General features: G+C 52.6%; 1 protein-coding gene across 1 annotated transcript in view; it reads left to right on the top strand.

The window, feature by feature from the left end:
• The first annotated feature begins 313 nt into the window (after nt 1-313).
• The window catches only part of KCNK12 (potassium two pore domain channel subfamily K member 12), a 52247-nt gene continuing 34426 nt past the window's right edge, over nt 314-18134 (top strand). Inside the window, exon 1 of the mRNA XM_059134743.1 lies at nt 314-2134. Coding sequence (XP_058990726.1) covers nt 1744-2134 — 391 coding nt within the window. The 5' untranslated portion in view covers nt 314-1743. The remainder of the gene's footprint in view (nt 2135-18134) is intronic.

Raw genomic sequence — 18134 nt, 5'->3', positions numbered from 1 at the left:
CTCACCAGAGAACTTTGTGACCCAGACCCTTCCCGACTCTTGTGCGGATAAGCTCCCACCTCCCAAGGTAGCGCGGAGCACCGGCTGTTTGCGGTCGCTGCGGGACGAGGGGCGACGATTCCCCGCCCCCGCCGCTCTCAACCACACACCCTTTCCTCCGCCCCCCACGCCCGCCTCGGGGGGAGCCCGCTAGCGAGCTTCCCCTGCACCTCTTCTACCAACCCTGCTCAACCAGGTTCCTATCCAGGCTCCCCCACCCCGGGCTGGAGAAGTCAGGGAGCTAGGGTGGCGAAAGAAGACCCAGGAGCAGGGTGGATCTGGACGCTTCTTCCTCCGGTGACATCTCGTTCCCCTACTCGCAATTGACTCCTCCCCTCTTTCTGTTCCGCAGCGTCCTCGCCCTGTCAACACGCTGCTCAGCGACTGTACCTGCCGCCGACTGGGGGGAAGGGCATAGAGGAAGGAGAAAAGGAAACAGGGTTTGGGGAGCACCGCGCAGCACGGTGACGGGCCTCGCCCCGCGCTGCAGGTCCCCGCAGCCCTAGCGCGGCCGGCCCCCGAGCTGCAGCACCGATGAGCTGTCCGCGGTGCTGACGCCGACCGCCAGCTCGGTTGGGAGGGGAGGAGACGCCCTCATTCCCAGGTCGCCCGGAGCCGAGTGACCCCATCCCCATTCCTTCCCATACGGGATCATTTCTCCAAAGGAACCATCAGAAACCTAGCGCTGCGGAAGGATCCAGGAAGAAGCGAGCAAGAGGGAACTTAAACTTCGGACTGCAGCCCGAGAACCAGGTGTTGGAAGATTCGCGTCGTGTGGCCCCCAACCCCTAAGACCGCAAGGCACCTTCAAGTTGAGCAAAGTTTGGCGGCAGCTTGGAGATAAGAAAGGGATTCCGGAGCCGAAGCTCAGGGATGGGCCGGACGGGGTTCCCTGGCAGGGTGGCAGCCAGCACCGCAGTCCGGACACCTGCTTCCGTGCCCCGCATTTAGTGCCTCCAGAACGGCCGGGAGGCGTCGCAGCAGCCCAACTCCCCACCCCTTTCTTCCCATCCTTATCTCCCCACCTCCCCACGCCGCCCAACACCCCGCCCCGGGCGCCGGTGACTCCGCCTCTCCGTGCCGGGCGGCTCTCCGGCTGGAGCTGGAAAGGGAGCGCTTCCCGGGACTCGGCTCTGTTCTGAGGCTGCGAAGCCGACGCCGCCAGCTCAGGCTCGGGGGTGGGAGCGGACTGCCAGCGCAGCCTGCGCCTGCGAGCCGCAGAGAGGGGGAAAGCCTCATGGGACGCCCCCGGGGGCTTTCTTCGTGCCCTGCTGCAGCGTCCCAGTCTTAAGACTCCCGGGCTCCCCTGCCCGCCCCGCCCGCAGCCCGCGGCCTGTCTGGAGAGGAGTATGAGGCCCGGGGCCCCGCGGACGCCGGCCATAGGGCGGCAGGGGCCTAGCTTCAGACCCCTGCACCCGAGGGTCGCGGGTGAGGAGCCGCGGGAGCCGACGAGGCGTCGGGGCGCGGAGAGGAGCGTCCCAGCCCGGGCGCTCGAAGGGCCTCGGGACCCGTGTGCGGCCTGAGCGCCAAGGAGGCAGAGGCGGAGGCGAGGCGCCCCGCCGTCCGGGCTCTGGGGGAGGCGGCAAGGGGCTCCGCGGCGGCCCCCGACCCCTGGCCACCATCCTCACGCTTCTGCTCCCGCGGGGGGGATGTCGCGGCCCGGGCCCCGAGAGCCGCCCCGGCCCCGGGGCTGAGCTCCGGACCATGTCCTCCCGCAGCCCCCGGCCCCCGCCCCGCCGCTGCCGCCGCCGCCTGCCGCGCCCCTCCTGCTGCTGCTGCTGCTGCCGCCGCTCGCACCTCAACGAGGACACGGGTCGCTTCGTGCTGCTGGCGGCGCTCATCGGCCTCTACCTGGTGGCAGGCGCCACTGTCTTCTCCGCGCTCGAGAGCCCGGGCGAGGCGGAGGCGCGGGCGCGCTGGGGCGCCACGCTGCGCAACTTCAGCGCAGCGCACGGCGTGGCCGAGCCGGAGCTGCGCGCCTTCCTCCGGCACTACGAGGCCGCGCTGGCCGCCGGCGTCCGAGCCGACGCGCTGCGCCCGCGCTGGGACTTCCCCGGCGCCTTCTACTTCGTGGGCACCGTGGTATCGACCATAGGTGAGCGGCGCGCCCCGCGCGCGTCTTTTCCTCTCCGTGCCTTATACCTGCCGCCCTTTCCACGGCTCCGAGGCTGGTCCGCGTCTCTCGGCTCCCCCACTTACCTTCTATCAACCCACCGCCTGCTTTCGTCTTGCCCTCACCTCTCCGCCCGTCCCCCTCCTCCTGACCCTTCTCTTTCTTAACCGGCTGTCCGCGCGGGAAGTGCCCGGAGAGGCCAGTCTCTGGTCCTCACCCAGAGGTGACTCGCAGGCAGTGTGCCTAATGGGGAGCACCCTCACCCAGGCGCTGGGCTGACCCGCGGCCGCCCGCGCGCTCCAGCACTTACCAGCTCGATGACTTAACCTCTCTGTGCGCCTCAGTTTTCTCTTCTAAAGAGAACAAGCGTCAGGGCCTGCTGTTTCGTTCCGTTTCTCGCGCCCCCTGGGTCTGTTTCCTCATCCAGGTGATTTGAGAAGCCCTTTTACCTCCACTCACAGCGTTTTTCTTTCTTTCTCCTTCCTTTCTTTCGCCACGCGTTTTCCTTCAGTATCCTCCAGCCCTTTACCCTGGGGAGGGCGACCACCTTCCTTGATCTCCTTCCCACCCGCTTCTCCTACGGTTTACACCTCACCTCCTCCAAAGAAAAGCCGGTCTGACTTGGGGGGGCCAGGACTTCAGCGCTCTCATTCTGCTCCCCGCCGTCCCCTTCTCCTTCCACCCTCTTCACGGCTTCTCCAATTTCTTGACCTCTCCTGTTACCCTGCCATCTTTTCCAACCAATAGTGGCACAAGGGGGTAGCTGGGTGGGGTGGGGGAGGGGGCTGGTTTCTCTATACTTTTTATTATCCCTTTTCCTTATTTTTGGTACAAGCAGCTCACGGTTTCACAACCATACACAACATGCTGTGTAAGTACTCTTTTAGTAAGTCCCCCCACTTCTCCCACTTTTACCCTTTCTCTGAACCTCTCCCGAAGAGAATCTGGAGTCACTGATTGCTCCCCACTCCACCCCTTCCAAGTCTGTCTTCTTCTCCTGTCATCCACTTTCCCCGCCCTCCCTTTCCCTGGACCCTGGGTGTCATGTGAACAGACCTCCTCCCCAGCTACTACAGAGTGCAGAATAAACACAGGATTTCCACTTTGGTGAGATTTTGTGTGTCCCATCTGCTCCTGCTTTGAGTCTCAGGGTGGAAGAAGGCATTGGGCTGGCCATATCACTAGTCACCCCAAGGCAACATCTCCTGGTGGTAGTTTTGGAGGAGGGGGCTGGATCCACTGGGCTGAGAAGTGGGGGATTGTATGGACACAACTTCCGAGGGTAGGTTCTGGGCTAGTTTGGTATGCCAGCTCAGAGACAGGCACAGACTAACTGGCCAGTGTAAGCCATCGCAGATGGCTGCTGGGAGACAGAGAAAGACTTCATGCATGTGCAGGATATGAGCAGCTAGAGATGTGTCTCTGAGTGTATATGTATAGTCTACGAAAGGGCTTCCTTTCCTTCAATGATTTTTCGTGTGTCATGCTTGATCTGATTATTTTAAGTAGAAAAGGCAAATATGGCCCAAGCCCAAAGCACACACAAATTGGATAAAAATACACTTTAAAAGCTATATCATGTTGTTATGGTGATTGAAGATATAAAATGACCCCCTGGAAAAAAAATCCCCTTTTAAGAGCTGCATCAAGTTGCTATAGCAACTAGAGTTTTTTTTTTTTTTTTAAGTGCTTTAAAAGTACTAAGGATGCTTAGTCCTAGAGGATGACATCATGCATTCATAGCTCATTATGGATTTGTGTTCTTCCTCTTGTAAACACACCCTTTTGCTTTCCTGCACCTAGAGGCACACCTGTGCACATAATGGGCGGTGACAGCATTTCTCTCCCACTTGCATGCTCTGGCTTTAGCTTCCTAATGAAACTCACAGGCTAAAGGGAAGGATGTTAGCAGCGTCCTCTTCCCCTACAGGCAGTGAGTCCACGAGAATCGGGCCCCATGCCAATGACCTGTGGTCTCAGCGCCTCTCGGATGGCACTCTCATCAATTTCTTCATTCACTGCCCAGCCACAGCTCCTAAAGCTCCTCTCAGTCTTTGCACAAAATCAAGTCTGTGTGTTAGCAAATTGTTCCAAGCCCCAGTCTTTAATGTACTGGCAGGATTGGCTGTTCTTTAGTCAAGCAGAAAGGAGCTATGTTCTCTTTCTAGATTTGTGTTTTCAGATGTAGGCAAGCAGTGTAGGAGGGCTACACTCAAGCATGTGGCTGTGTTACGAATGACCCAGCACACTGTTTCCAAAATCTGCTGCAGGGAGACATGTAGCTCTCAGGGGAGCTGCACTCAGGGACCAGAACTAGGCTGTGGACGGCTTAGCATCGAACTAGACCTCTGCAGGGATGCCAGGACAGCCAAGTGAGCAGCAGCATCGCTGTCAGTTATCCACCTTCTCTAGTGGTCTGAGCCGGTGGTTCAACTCAGTCACTTCTGTCCGTTAGATAAGTTCTGCTGAATCCCGAAGTAGCATAGTTGTCACTTCACCCTTCTCTTGCAAAATATACTTTGATAAGATTTAACTAAAGACGGATATACGTCAGTTTCTCTTCTGCTTACATAGTTTCTTTCCCTTAAATGCTCTGAGTCTTCAGAGACAATTATTGTTAGTGTTGGTGCTTTTATGGATTTAGCAGCTCAGGGAGCCAAAGCTCAGTCCAAAAGGATTGTATGCCTGTCACCTTATCCGGTGAGAAATTCGCATGCACTTTATCTGATCATTGAAGATCATGGTGTATATGGTCCATGCTGCAGTGTGGACATTTCTTTTTTGTGTTTGTATGGACCCTGCTAAATGATGCATCTAGATTTTAGATTTTTTTTTTTAAAAACCTTCTTTTGTTTATTCTATAAATATGATATATTGTGTATGTCAGACCTGGTGCTAGCTTTTGAAAAGTTAAAGCTTATCCTATGAGACACAGGTTAAAGTATATTCCAACAAGAGATGGATCACACTGTTTATGGGTGGCATATCCTGGCTATTTTCACTAAAGAGGACTAGAACAAGGAGGAGACCTTCAGTCCAATACCATGTGGTGCAGAGTGTTAAGGAACTTGTTTCAGGTCACAGTTAATTATATGTTCAGCTGGGTGCAGAATCCATGTTATGCAGTGTTCAGTCTACCAAATTCATGCATATAATTGGTGGGCAAATCCTTGTTTGAGACTGAAGTATTTAATAATGGGTGTGGGTGTGTGTGGGTCTGACAGCAGGGCAGGGCTGAGCAGGAGGTCTTGTCTGTTGGTCAGGCCAACAACTGATTAAGTCCAGAGAAAGCATGAAGGATCAAACATATCTTAGAAGTCAGACAGACTAGAACCATCTGGCAGGTCTAAACTGAGAAGGCAAGCGAGTGCTAGCGAGGCAAAGGTGCTAGCGAGTAGGAGACATTGTGATGTTTATCAGAATGGTATAAGATAGAAACCACTTGCTTTCTGCCTTTTGTTGCCCCGGGGTTGGGGTGTGTGTGTGTGTGTGTATGCACATGTGTGCGTGTGTTTATGCATGCATGGACACATGTAGGGAAGGGGAAGAAGGGGCAGGAATGGGCCTTCAGCTAGAGGGAGACATAGAAGAAAAGTTCAGGTGTTACCATGTGTATTTAGGGTTAGATGGAACATCAGGATAACATAAACTCTTTGTATGGACATTTAGCTGGAACAGGGTCCCATACCCAAAGCTAGGCATAGACACATGTGTGTCCACATGGAACAGATCCAGGAATCACTGCCTATGATTGTTCAGCAGTAAAAAAAAAAAAAAAAAAAAAAACCACTCTGCGGTCTAAATCATTCATCTTTTTTTTTTTTTTTTTTTTTTTTTTTTTTTAAATCATTCATCTTGATGGCTCACACTGAAATGAAATCCTGGGTCATTATTATTTCTTTCATTTATGCTATGTGACATGTTCCTAAGGGGTTGAAATCAAGTTTGCTTTAATGTGAGTGCATTCGTTTAAATGGTCCTCCATTTAACAAAATCCGAGATGAGCAGAACTCATCATAGATGCGTGTGTGCCCCTGGGCACATCGTTACCTACATCTCCTGTGATTACATGAACTCCCACAGATAGAGATGGTGGCCTGTGTTCTTTTAACCCCAAACAATATTCTTGGAGGCAGTGTTCTTGCTCAGAGACGGCCAAGTATTAATCCATCATTTCACAGCCTAAAAGATGTTTTACTGGTTTACTTTGAAAAGATTCAGAGGAAACTCTCCACTGGGGTTTTAATTATGCAAGGGCTGTCAGATTTACACATGGGGAAGAACATATTTAAAAGTCTTTCTCAAATGGCAGCCTGATCTAAACAGAAATATTTTTGCTTCCTTTTATTAGGTTTTCTGGCAGCGTATTTAAGCTATAAAGTCAAAACCAGGCTGCTGTAGACGGGATGGTGTAGGTATGAGAAGTGTCACTTTGGCACTGCATAATTTCGCCTGCTACTTTCAGAATTAGGCACACCTAATTATTCAGCCGTGAGATTAGTAACAAGTCCTAACTTTTTTCCTCCGTTTTAACATGGATTTTTAAAGCGGCTTTTGCTTCAAAGGAAACTAAGACATTATAAGACTGAAATGTCACTACAACATTGACATTTGGTTTTTTCCTGACATGTCTGTAATCCAGCCGGAGGTGGCTGTGAGATCCCGGGAGCTGAGGAACATTCCCAGGAAGAAGAGGAGCACCTCTCCTCCCATATTGCCCTTACCGACCACTTCTTATTGAAAGACGATGCTGTGACAACTTTGAAGGACGTTTAGGGAAGAGCTTCAGGATTAGATGGGAGGTGCTAGATGGAGAGCAGGAAAGGCATTCTCAGCCTCGCCCCATCCTCAGCCCCCAGCCCTGGCCCCAGCATGTGGGAGACAATCATGATTTCTTTAGTGAACTACACAACGAATCACTCATGATACAGCTGCCATTCTCTGTCACACCTTTTGTAGGGAAAAGAAAAAATTCTGGTCTGTGTGGAGCCAGTTCCCATTCGTGAGTGTTTTATCCTCAGTGTTGTTTCCATGCTTCCACGTTGCCTTCCCATGCTAATTTTAGTGGGTGCATAATATTCCATCTGGTTGATGTTCTATAATTTACTACCCCTATTGCTGGGAAGCTGGGTAGTTCCCTGTTTAGGGCTATTTTGAGTAATGCCACAGCAATCTTCTTTATGCAGATGGCCTTTTCTTTCTGTAATATCTCCTTAGGTTGAATTCCCAGGGGTGAAATTGCTGAGTCAGTAGACACTGCTGTCTTCCTGGTTTCGGTGGCCAGCCCCTTCAGAGTGAGGGACTCTCTGGTCTCCCCCAAGCTGAGCCTCTACATGGCCTAGCAGAGACTGGACAGTTTTCCAGCTGATTATTCCACGGAAACAGGCCACTTTGTTTTCCCCATGATTGCATTCAGTCCCAGAGGCTGAGCCACCCCTTGAACAAGGCTGTGGCTTTGACACTGTCAGTCTCCACTGATTTCATGAGAGGTGCTTCCTTTGGGAAGTTTTGGGTAAGTGAAGAAGGGCAGGAACAAAGAACAGATGGGAGTAGCTGCCAGGCCATTAAAGACTGAGAGAGAGGTCCAGTACCTGGACCCTCTTCCCTCCTGTCCCCTGCACTCCTGCGCCAAGCCAGCTGAGGGGGAGCATCCTTCGCCTTAGCCCTGCCTGGGCGCCAGCCTGGAATGGTCCAGAATTGTGCCACATGGATCAAAGATCTACCTCCTAGGGGATTCCAGCTGGACGGTACTATAAAAGTCCTCCAGAACTTCTCACAAGCATTTAGACCATCTTGCCAAAAAAAGCCAAAAGCATCCCGTTATAGAAAACAGACAGTAGCAAATCTCCTCTGATTAGAGGCAGGGGCTGGAGGCCTGCCCAGCAGGCCTACCCTCAGATGCTATGCTCTCCCCCGCAGATTCTCCAAGGAGCCCTAGAGCTCCTCTAAGACCCACCTGAAGAGGGCTAATTTAGCCTTGTTCCTCATTTCACATAATGTTCAGAGAGGGAGAGAGGCTACACAGCAAGTCAGAGGAGCATTACACCAAGGAGAAAGGGGAAGAGCATGTAGAGAGGACAGTAGGACACTAGAGGAACAGCAAATAACTCGGGTGCCTTGGAGGCATCCTCCAGGGAAAAGCTCCCGCTCCATCTGAAGGTGGTCTGTGTTTGAAGATGGATTCGGTGCCCCCAGCCCTGCCAGCTACAGTGGAACTCTCCTTGCCCTTACGTGGCTGCCTCAGATTCAGAGGAACCGAGAGACAGAGCAAAAGGCCACTGCGTTCCTGCGGTTACTCCCACAGGGAGTAACTGGAGTCTGTCCCAGTCTTCTGCCTAGCTCCGCTGACTTCCCCAGGACCCAGGGCAGGGGTAGGGGCTGCCAGCCAGCAACCAGGTTGAGGGTGGGGGTGCGGGGGGCATGCTGGGCCGTCTCTACCTCTCACTGCACTCAGGGACAGTGACGGGATTTCTCTGTAGGGAAGAGTGGGGAGGCAGAGGGTCTTGAGGCTGTGGGGACATAGGACCTTCCATGGAACTGGGAAGAACCTTTCATAGTGCACAGGAAGGGGCAGGGAGAGAGCACAGAAAGAACCAAAGCTCCTTGGCCCTCAGCCCTGTGCAAGCTCTTGGCCACCACCCCTGCTGCCAGTCTCCGCCCCAGGAAATTCTATCCTGAACCCACCATTCGCAGGCCAGCCTCCCGGCCTTAGGTTTTCCTCACGGGAGTCTAGGCCTCTTCCGCTAGCCATCAGCAGCAATGCTCTGGACCCTGAGTTGTATTTCTTCCCTGGGCTTGGTAACCCCCAGCTCAGTGTTAAGCTCTCACCTGGGCAGCAGGTCAGTGGTGACTGGTATACCTGAGCCCAAGAAAGACCAAGCTCAGGGGGACCTGCTCTGTCGCCTCCCCCAGATCCCAGAGGACTCACCCCCACGTGAGCCTGGGATGGAGCTTCCAGAATTTTCTAATTGCAGCTTGTACTGTGTCTGGATGCAATGTTGTTGTACTCACAGTAACAGCGCAGACCAGAAAAGTAGAGCAGCACAAAGCAGGGCTTCTCAAACTAGAAAGTGCATGTGGATCCCTGAGCTCTTGTCAAAATGCAGGTTTCTGGCCCATAAGTCTGGGGAACACTGAGACTCTGCATTCCTAACAAGCTCCTAGGGATACCCCCATCATTGGTCTCCAGGCCACACCTGTACTAGCCTGGTGGAGAGGAGCAGTGATGAATCAGGGGACCGCAGCTGAGACCCACTATTGCCCCTCACTGACTGTGTGGCTTAAGGCAGGACTCATCACCACCCGGCGCCTCAGTTTCTCCATTCCTAAAAGGAACGAGTACCCAGAGTCCCTGGTGTCCTTTCCAGCTCTGATGTCCCCATGTCTTGGAAGGTGATCTGCTCCCACTGTCCCAAGGCAGTGTAGTTGAGACTGAACATGCCGGCTCTGCAGCCCACCCGGAGCCCCAGTCCCCGTTCTGCCACCTACTAGCCCTGCGCTCCTGGTGAGTGCGTGTACTTCCCCGCACCTGGGTCTCCTCTGGGAAGTGAGGATAGTGATGGTTCCTGCCCTGTAGGGTGCTATTGTAAGGACTGAACGAGCTAGGCCATGTGCACTGAGTGCCTGGCCGGGGTGGGGTGGGGGGGGGCATCAGCTGCCCAGAGCTAGGCAGGCCCCTTTGGCAAGCCCCACGTTGCCTCACTGTGCACGAGGGAAACTGAGGCACTACTCATCCCCCTCAGCTCAGCCACATCTACCACCCTGTGCACAGCCCTCTGGGCCTCAGCCACCCCTGCAGCGGGGCCTCTGCTGCCCTCTCATTGGTCACTGTCTCTGGGGCGTGTGGTTGTCCTGCACTGTTGCATAACTGGCTTGGGAGGGTGCTTTTTAAAATGCATTTTCTTTCCTCAACTAGAATGTCTTAATAATGCTTCACGTGTGTGCGCTCTTTCATCTTTTAAAAAAAAATCAAATGAATGACTGAGTGGTGGTTAGACCAGTTTCCCCTGGCACTTCTCTGTTCCCCCCTCCCAGAACAGAGGCCTGGCAAGCCCACCCCCTGCCCACCCTCACGGGCTGGGCCCTCCTGGCAGGTCCCAGGCTTCGGGGCAGGACGTGGAGCTGGGACAGGCAGAGCCCAGCGCCAGCTGAAGTCAGGCTCAGCCTCACTTCTCTGAGATGGGCCTGGTGCTAAGACTGTGGGTGGAGGCCTTTGGAGGATGGTGCTGCAGCGAACGGCCCCACTGTGAGCCAGAGCCAGCGTGGTGCCCCAGGTCATCAGGCCCCCATGGCACCGACATTCTTTCTCCAGGGGACTACCTCAGCTCCCCTGACAGGCAGAGAAAGCATTCCCAGTCAGACTCCTAGGGTAGGACAGGGGAGGCTGCAGAGCCTGCCAGCATCTCCCCGCTTCAGACTGTACCCTGCCAGCAACTGGGGCCTTTGCTGTGGGGAGCAAGAGGACAGCTGAAGCCTCATTGATGGTTCCCCCTCATAAATATGCCATGCTTGCCGCTTTACTGTGCTATCAGCCATGTTTATTGACAACACCAAAGAGGATGCTATTATCCCATTTCACAGACAAAGATATAGGCTCAGAGAGGTCAAGTGACTTGCCTGGGGTCACACAAGTGAGTCATTGGCAGCATAGAGCATTCAGGACCCTGACCACCCAGCATCCTCTCTGCCTGAGCCCTGCATTACCAAGGATGGGGAAGGATCAGAGCCCATTCTGGGGTCTGCTGGGTGGTGGGGGTGGAGGAAGAGAATAAGAGGAGTATCAGCAAGGGTTCAAGCACAATTTAGGGACTCAGATTTGGCAATGCTGTGCTCCCTGCAGCCCCAGTGGCTACACTGAACCAAGGGCTGCTAGCTTTCCATCCTTTACAACCTACTGCTCTCTGTGAGGGAGGCTGCCAGGCAGATGAAAGAAGGCAGACAAGCACAGTGCTTTGTGCAGAGCTCACCAGAACTCTGGGAGTCTGTGCGGAACTCAGTGCCAAGCTCCTGCCCAGAGAGGGGACCCCAGGATCTCAGGGCCCTCAGCCTTGCACTTGGGCTAGCAGCAGTGGACACAGAGAGGCAGGAACACAAAACCAAATAACCAGAAGGTCCACACACCAGCCAGCAAAGTCTGGGGACTGGGCCAGCTCCGTTTCTGAGGGCCAGCTGCCTTATGGAAGACTCTGCTCAAGGTCATGTCCTAGAGGCAAACCTTCCCAGATGTTTCAGGAGCACATGAAACCAAGCACCTGCCAACGTACCACCCCCCACCCTGCCTCTAGCCGCTCTTAACTTCTGGCCACCCCTCCCCAACCCCACTCCACCCCAACCCTTCCCATCACCCCACCCACAAATAACAGGCACTGTAAGCCTCTAGGCCATGGCTTGTGGTGATCTTTCCACCCGAGATGTTCTCCCCTTTTTTTCCATCTTCTACCAGGGAACTTGGTCCTCAAGGCCCAGCGTAAAAGGGGCCACTAGCCTGAGACCTTCCGTGAAGTCCCTCTGCCCCTGGACTTGTGGTAACTCTTTGTCTCTATGCCAGTGTCCCTGGAAATAATGCAAGCCATGTCAGAAGCTGCCCCAGGACCCAGCATGTAGTAGGTGTCAGAAATTACTCTCCCTTCCTCTTCTTCCAGGCTAGGAGCTCTGTCTTAGTGGGGTTTGTCACTGCTGTAGTTAATAATGGCTGTGCACCAAACAGCTACTATAAAGGGGCACTGTGTCTGGAGATAGATGGAGATAATTAAAGCAAAGAGATAGTTTCTGTAAATCATGGAGCAGAATGCTTGGCACAAAATAGGTGATTAATCAACGTATGTTGAATGGATGGAATGAATAAATGAGTGTGAGTAACTGAAAACCTTGGACTGCTAGACATAGTAATAAAATTTTTTTTTTTTTTTAATGCAAAAAGCTGGGCCCAGGCTGGGCTCCAGGAATCTCCCTGCGCCTCCCTCTCCCTCTGCCCTGGAGCTGGAGGGGCAGGCTGGGCTCCGGCCCCTCTGCTGGGCCACTGGCTTAACGATCTCTCATCGGCTGGTAGAGGTGCAGTGGGCAGCCAGCTCCTGCTGGCGGGGCTTCCCCTCGCTGGCGGTGTTGCCTCAATGGCTCTGTTGAGTCCTTTCCTACCCTGCCTAGGGCCCTGCAAGATCTTTGGCGGGAAACACCACCAGCCGATTCTGAGCCTCAGCCCGTCACCCCAGCAGTGGTAGCAGGAGTTAAGTCCTGAACAATGAAGCCAGGCTTCTGGTCCCAGCTCTCCCACCGACTGATTCCCTGTCTGGCCTGCCCTTGGCCACAGGCGCTGGTCCCTAGCCGAAGAAGGCCCTGCTGAATTGTTTCCCTCAGCCCAGCAGTGCTACCTTCCCCACTTGCCCAGGGCACATCCCTTGGGAACCACATGTTGGTTCACAAATTGGACAGAAGTTCTCCCAGTAACTAAGCCCACTGCACAAACTGGGGAAAAACCACTCCCACCCACACAATCCAGCGCCATCACAATGCCTCCCAAAAATACTTGGGGAGGCTTTTATTGGAATTGGGTGTCCCAGCTTTCTGGAAAGTTACAGTTGAGATAAACACAAACCCCAAACCACACTCCGTGTAACTTCTTCCTAATCCTTTCCAAATGGCCGCGATCTCATTCCCTGCTGCCAAGTGTTCTGAATTCCGAGCTCCTCATACCGGGGCCTGCCAGAAATGCTGCAGAGACAGCCCGGGCCCAGAGGGAAAGGAACACACAAAACTCTGCCCACACTGAGCTTGTTGGCATGTCTGAGGAGGGCAGAGTGCACTTTGGAGACCATGCAGGTTTTGATGGCTGGCTTCTATTTTTAAACGGAGGGTAGGGAAGGGAAGGAAAGGTGAGATGGCAGGTGAGCCAGTGCTAGGGAAGGTCTGAAGGCCCCAGGCAGGAGGCAGGAAAGAGGACCCTTTCTTTGGAAGCAGAACTGCAGGGCCCTACCCTGCTAGCCCCCATGGGAAGTGGGGTGGGGTGGGGGAAGCTGTGTCTTCTGATCTCTGCCATGCCCCCGGGTGGCTGGCACAGGGCTTGGCACATGGGAGGGGCTCCAGGAATATCTGTGGGCTGAATGGCTGTTTCCAAGATTCTCAAGTTTACCTAGGCACCCATTTATGAAAAAGTAAAATGTGAAAATCTGACGACGATTCACCTTGTCCAAGAAAGCTTCAGTTTGCAGAGGGAGTCATCCCAGGGCTTCTGGAAGTAGAGCCAAGCACCTTGGTGCGCGGAGTGAACTGCACTGTGCAACCAGTGTGTCCAGGCCCCACAGCCCTATGCAGTCCCCTGTGCTGCCATCACCATCACCACCTATGCACAAGCCCCAAACCCCTGAGGCAGCACAGTCCGTAATGGCAGGAGACTGTGGTCACATTAGTGAGTACACTGCACGGTCTGGTGGGCATCTGAGAAGCAGGAATGCCCAGGAACTAGTGGCTAGTGTGCCCTTGCACCCACGGGGTGGCACTCTGGACAGCACACCTACTGTGCAGAAGGGGCCATACCAAGCTCCCCAGCTCGTGCTGCTCAGTGGAGCAGTGCCTGTTATTGCAGAATGAAGAAATCTGCATTGCCAGCCAATGCCTTGCAGTGTGACACAGGGGACAGGGAGAAGGCTGAGAGCCCTGGTCTGGGGTTTGAATTTCAGCTTGGTCTTTCCCTAGCCAGTTGCTGGGACATGTCTCTTCCTTGATCACTGAGGAAGCCTTGCACACTGCCTTCCCCTGCTTCCTGCCCCCGTCTGCCGAGGGTGACCCATCAAAGACCCAAGGCTCCTGTCCCTCAACCATCTCATCTCGTCAACCACTATGTTCTTCTCAGGCCCGCTCTGCAGGTATGCAGCTCTCCCGCTGTCCTTGCTATGACCCTGCCCTACCTTCAGAGTGTTTGACTCCAAACATCCCTGCCCCTGACCACCATCTCCCATCCTGCCCGCTCTCCTCCTCTCTTGCCTCCCAAACAGCGATCCCGGGACCTCAGGACCTACGGTGTCCTGCTCTTATGTTTCTGTCATCTTGTTTGGGACCTCGCTTCTTTTGTAATCCAGCCTAGATTTACCCCCTCTGCAGGGACCCTTAACTTCCTTGCCCTACTCTGTGTGTGCTGGGCCCTTACCCCTGCTCTGCCACCATCAAAGCATCAGATTTCCACCTGTTCCCCTCCCGCACCCAAGCAGCTGATTGTGGCAGAAGAAAACAATGCAAACATGCTGGCTGATCCAACTTTACCTTAGTGATCCCTGGGTACCAGCTGGGAACTCTAACTGGCAGGCCCTCCTACCACCTTCCTACCATGTCAGTTCACCCCTTCTCCCTGCCCCTCCAACCTCCAGCCTCCCATACCCCTCGCTCGGCTTACACTTCACGGAGAAAATGAAAGTAATCAGAGAGGGACTCTCTTATCCTCACACCCCTAAATCTACTCACTATATGCAGTGGCTATCCCTGTTATGACAGCAGATGAATTGTCCACCCATCACCTTTAACTTGCTCAAAGATTCCATTCCTGCCATTACCCACTCCCATGCATTATCAGAGTGTCCTCAATGAGTATGAAACATGCTGTATTGGGGCATCTGGGTGGTTCAGTGGGTTAAAGCCTCTGCCTTCGGCTCGGGTCATGATTCCAGGGTCCTGGGATTGAGCCCCGCTTTGGGCTCTCTGCTTAGCGGGGAGCCTGCTTCCCCCTCTCTCTCTGCCTGCCTCTCTGCCTGCTTGTAATCTCTGTCTGTCAAATAAATAAATAAAATCTTTTAAAAAAAAAACAACAAACATGCTGTATTTTCTCCCTTCTCAATAGACCCCTCCCTTGACCCCTGCATCATCCTCCGGCTACCTCCTCCTTTCTCTGCTCCCATGTACAGGAAAACTTCTCAGAAGGGTAGTCAATATCTCCCTTCTCCCCTCCCTTATCTTCCGGATCCACATCAATCAAGAGGTCACGCCACCTTTCCGGAGTCTGAACTTGCAAGTTTCCCAGCAGCCTCCTGCAAATTTGATGATGACTTCCCCGTTCTCCTCTTAGCATCTCAGCATCTCCATCTCAGCATCTCCATCTCAGCAATATTAGACATGGCTGACCACTCCTCCTTCTTGAAATCCTCTATTCTCTTGGCTTCTGGGACAACATGCTCTCCTTTATCCTCCCTGACTGCCTTCTTCAGTTTCCTTCCTTGGGTCCCTTCCTCTGTGTGGCCTTTCAGTGTTGGAGAGCCCGAAAGTCGGTCCTCAGGCCCTTCTCTCTGCCCTCTCTTCAGACAGTCTCATTTCACCTGTGGGGGAGCAAAAGTCTTTTTCTTCTACCCTCTTATACTCAGTTTCTGGGGCCTGCAAATTAAACTGACAAAGGCCAGATTTGCAGGACAAAGGTATTATTATGTTTCTGCCTGGAGGCCTTTTAAGGAAAGAACTGAATACTCTGGGCTAGGGGCTTATATGCCATCTTAATAAAGGGCAATAAAATGTGAAGTTATAAGACAAAGGAAAGAGGGTTTAGCTTTCTAGGAGTGGTAAGTTGTAGTCAGGGGAAACTAACGAAACAAAGGTTTTTTGGTAGGATTTCTTAAAAATATTATTTATATATTTATTTGACAGAGAGCGAGATCACAAGTAGGCAGAGAGGCAGGCAGAGAAAGAAAGGGAAGCAGGCTCCCTGCTGAGCAGAGAGCCCGATGCAGGGCTCAATCCCAGAACCCTGAGATCATGACCTGAGCCAAAGACAGAGGCTTAACCCACTGAGCCACCCAGGTACCTCTTTAGTAGGATTTCTAATGCAGACTCAATCTCAGGCAGTACTAGGGTGAGAAGAGTGTCTCTGGTGATTAGGAGTTCTTTCTGGTATGGTTGAGGGAAAGGAAGATATCTTCACAAAGGAAATTTCATACCCTACATTTAGGCAGATAGGGGAAGATGGGCAGAGGGCTTTTCTTGCGTCTGCTGTTTCTCCATTGCCTTCAGCTCAGAATAATCCTATACCAAAGTTGCATATTTTGGGTCTGCCTACTCCCATCCCCTTGCAGCCCATGGCTTGAAACCCTGTCTATCTCTTAATGACTTCCACAAGAATAACCCCAATCTTCCCCACTAACCTTCAAGACCAGAGGTCCAACTGTCTCCTTGACATCTCTACATGGTTGGCTAATTGGGTATCAAAACTTAAAAAGACCAACAATAGAACACTTGATTCCTGCCCCAGCTCAGTCTTCCTTATCTGAATGAAGGTCACCAACATAAGAAGCTGTCCTGGTTCCTCTTCCTCCCTCACCTTCTATATCCAATCCATCATCAACTCCTGTCAGGGCAGTCTGCAAAATATATGCTGATCCCAACCCCTCATCCCCATGCCCATCACTGCCGTCTGCTCCGACCCCCACTGCCACTTGTTGCTGGAACAACTACATCAGTTTCCTAACCAACTCTCAGCTTCCTGTCTGCATCGGGACAACCTCTTCTCAACACAGCAGCCACAGAGATCTTTAAAGGTATAATCAGATCAAGTTCTTGTCCAGTTTTCCACTTGAAAGCCTTCAGTGACTTCCCGTTGCAGGAAATCGGATTCCTTACGCTCCTGTCACTCCACCCAAAGTGAATGTTAGACCTCAGGGTACTTGCACTTGCTGTCTCTGCTCCTTAGAGCACTGTTCTGTGCGTCTCAGCATGGCTGACCACTCAACCACATTCAGGTCTCAATGTCAAAATCTAAAATGTACCCCTTTGAGCAGTCCTCCCTGACCCCCACCCCATGACCCTTGCTCATTACACTCCCAGGGGTTATTAGAGCACAAACCACTTTCATAAATCGTCTGGTTCATCTATCTGTTTGTGTGCTTCTCTGTTGCCCAACCTCTGGCCACTCCCTGCTCCTCGAGAGCCGGGTTCCTCTCTCTCTCATGCATGGTTACATTCCTGTCACTAAGCATAGCACTGGGTGTTTGCTGAACAAATGAATGAACTTCCAGAGCTTTAGTGTTTGCATCTTTAAATGGAAGTAATGACAACAGCTATCTCACTGGTTGTCGGGAGAGTGACAGGAGATAATGAGTGCAGTTCTTAGTCTGGCCCTGGCATTTAATAGGCACTCTAAGTGAGCTACTGTTTTTATTAATAAATAATGTGGCTGAGATCACACTGTGAGTGGCAAAGCTAGACCCCGAGCTGTGTTCTCTGACCCTAGAGCCTTTGCTCCTTCCATTGTGTCTGATGCCACCTCTCAAGCTACAGGATAGGGAAGCTGGAGAAACAGTGAGTGACATCAGGACCAGCCAGTCTGAGGCATGTTACGAAGCCATGACAGGAAAAACGGATTTTATAGGTTTGGGTCCCATCAGCAGGCCTTGAAAACACAGGCAGAAATGTTTGGCCTTGGCCTGCAGAGCAGTAAGGAGCCATTGCATGTTCCTGAGCAGGACTGCACTGTGAGGATAGTGTTTCCGAGGAGCGTTCTGGCTGATCAGTCACTATATACTAGATCATTAAATCAGGCAATCTAGTTAGTCTAAATTGTCATTCTCTAGACTGCCGGGAAACAGCCAGATAATTGTGAAGTACCTCGTTCTGGCTCTTCACCTCCAACATTTAAATCAGCCCACTACCAGCTGTCCCCTGCACTTTATGGGGAGCTTACATGTGTATATGGGTGGTAAATCCTTGAGGAGTAGGTACTTAGTTTGTATATTTAGCTCTGAACTGCAGTGTGATTCCAAACTCATTCAAAAGGACTGCCAATGTGTATTGTTTCTTCATGAGCTCTAAGTGGCTCATGATCTATGATGGTTATAATTTTACTGTATAGCTACTGGCGTACACACATGGAACAAAGAGCTAGCCGAATTTGGCACACTGGACTCCGCAGCCACATACACGTCTTTCCCACAATAACGTCTGCCTCACAGGGTTTCAGGGAAAACCCTCATATAATAGGCCAAGAGGCCATAAATGTTTGTTCATCTGTTTATATGGC

The sequence above is a fragment of the Mustela lutreola genome, chromosome 9 (assembly GCF_030435805.1).
Source record: "Mustela lutreola isolate mMusLut2 chromosome 9, mMusLut2.pri, whole genome shotgun sequence".
Taxonomy (NCBI): domain Eukaryota; kingdom Metazoa; phylum Chordata; class Mammalia; order Carnivora; family Mustelidae; genus Mustela; species Mustela lutreola.
The sequence above is the reverse complement of the archived record's forward strand: the minus strand, read 5'-3'. Positions and strand labels throughout refer to the sequence as shown.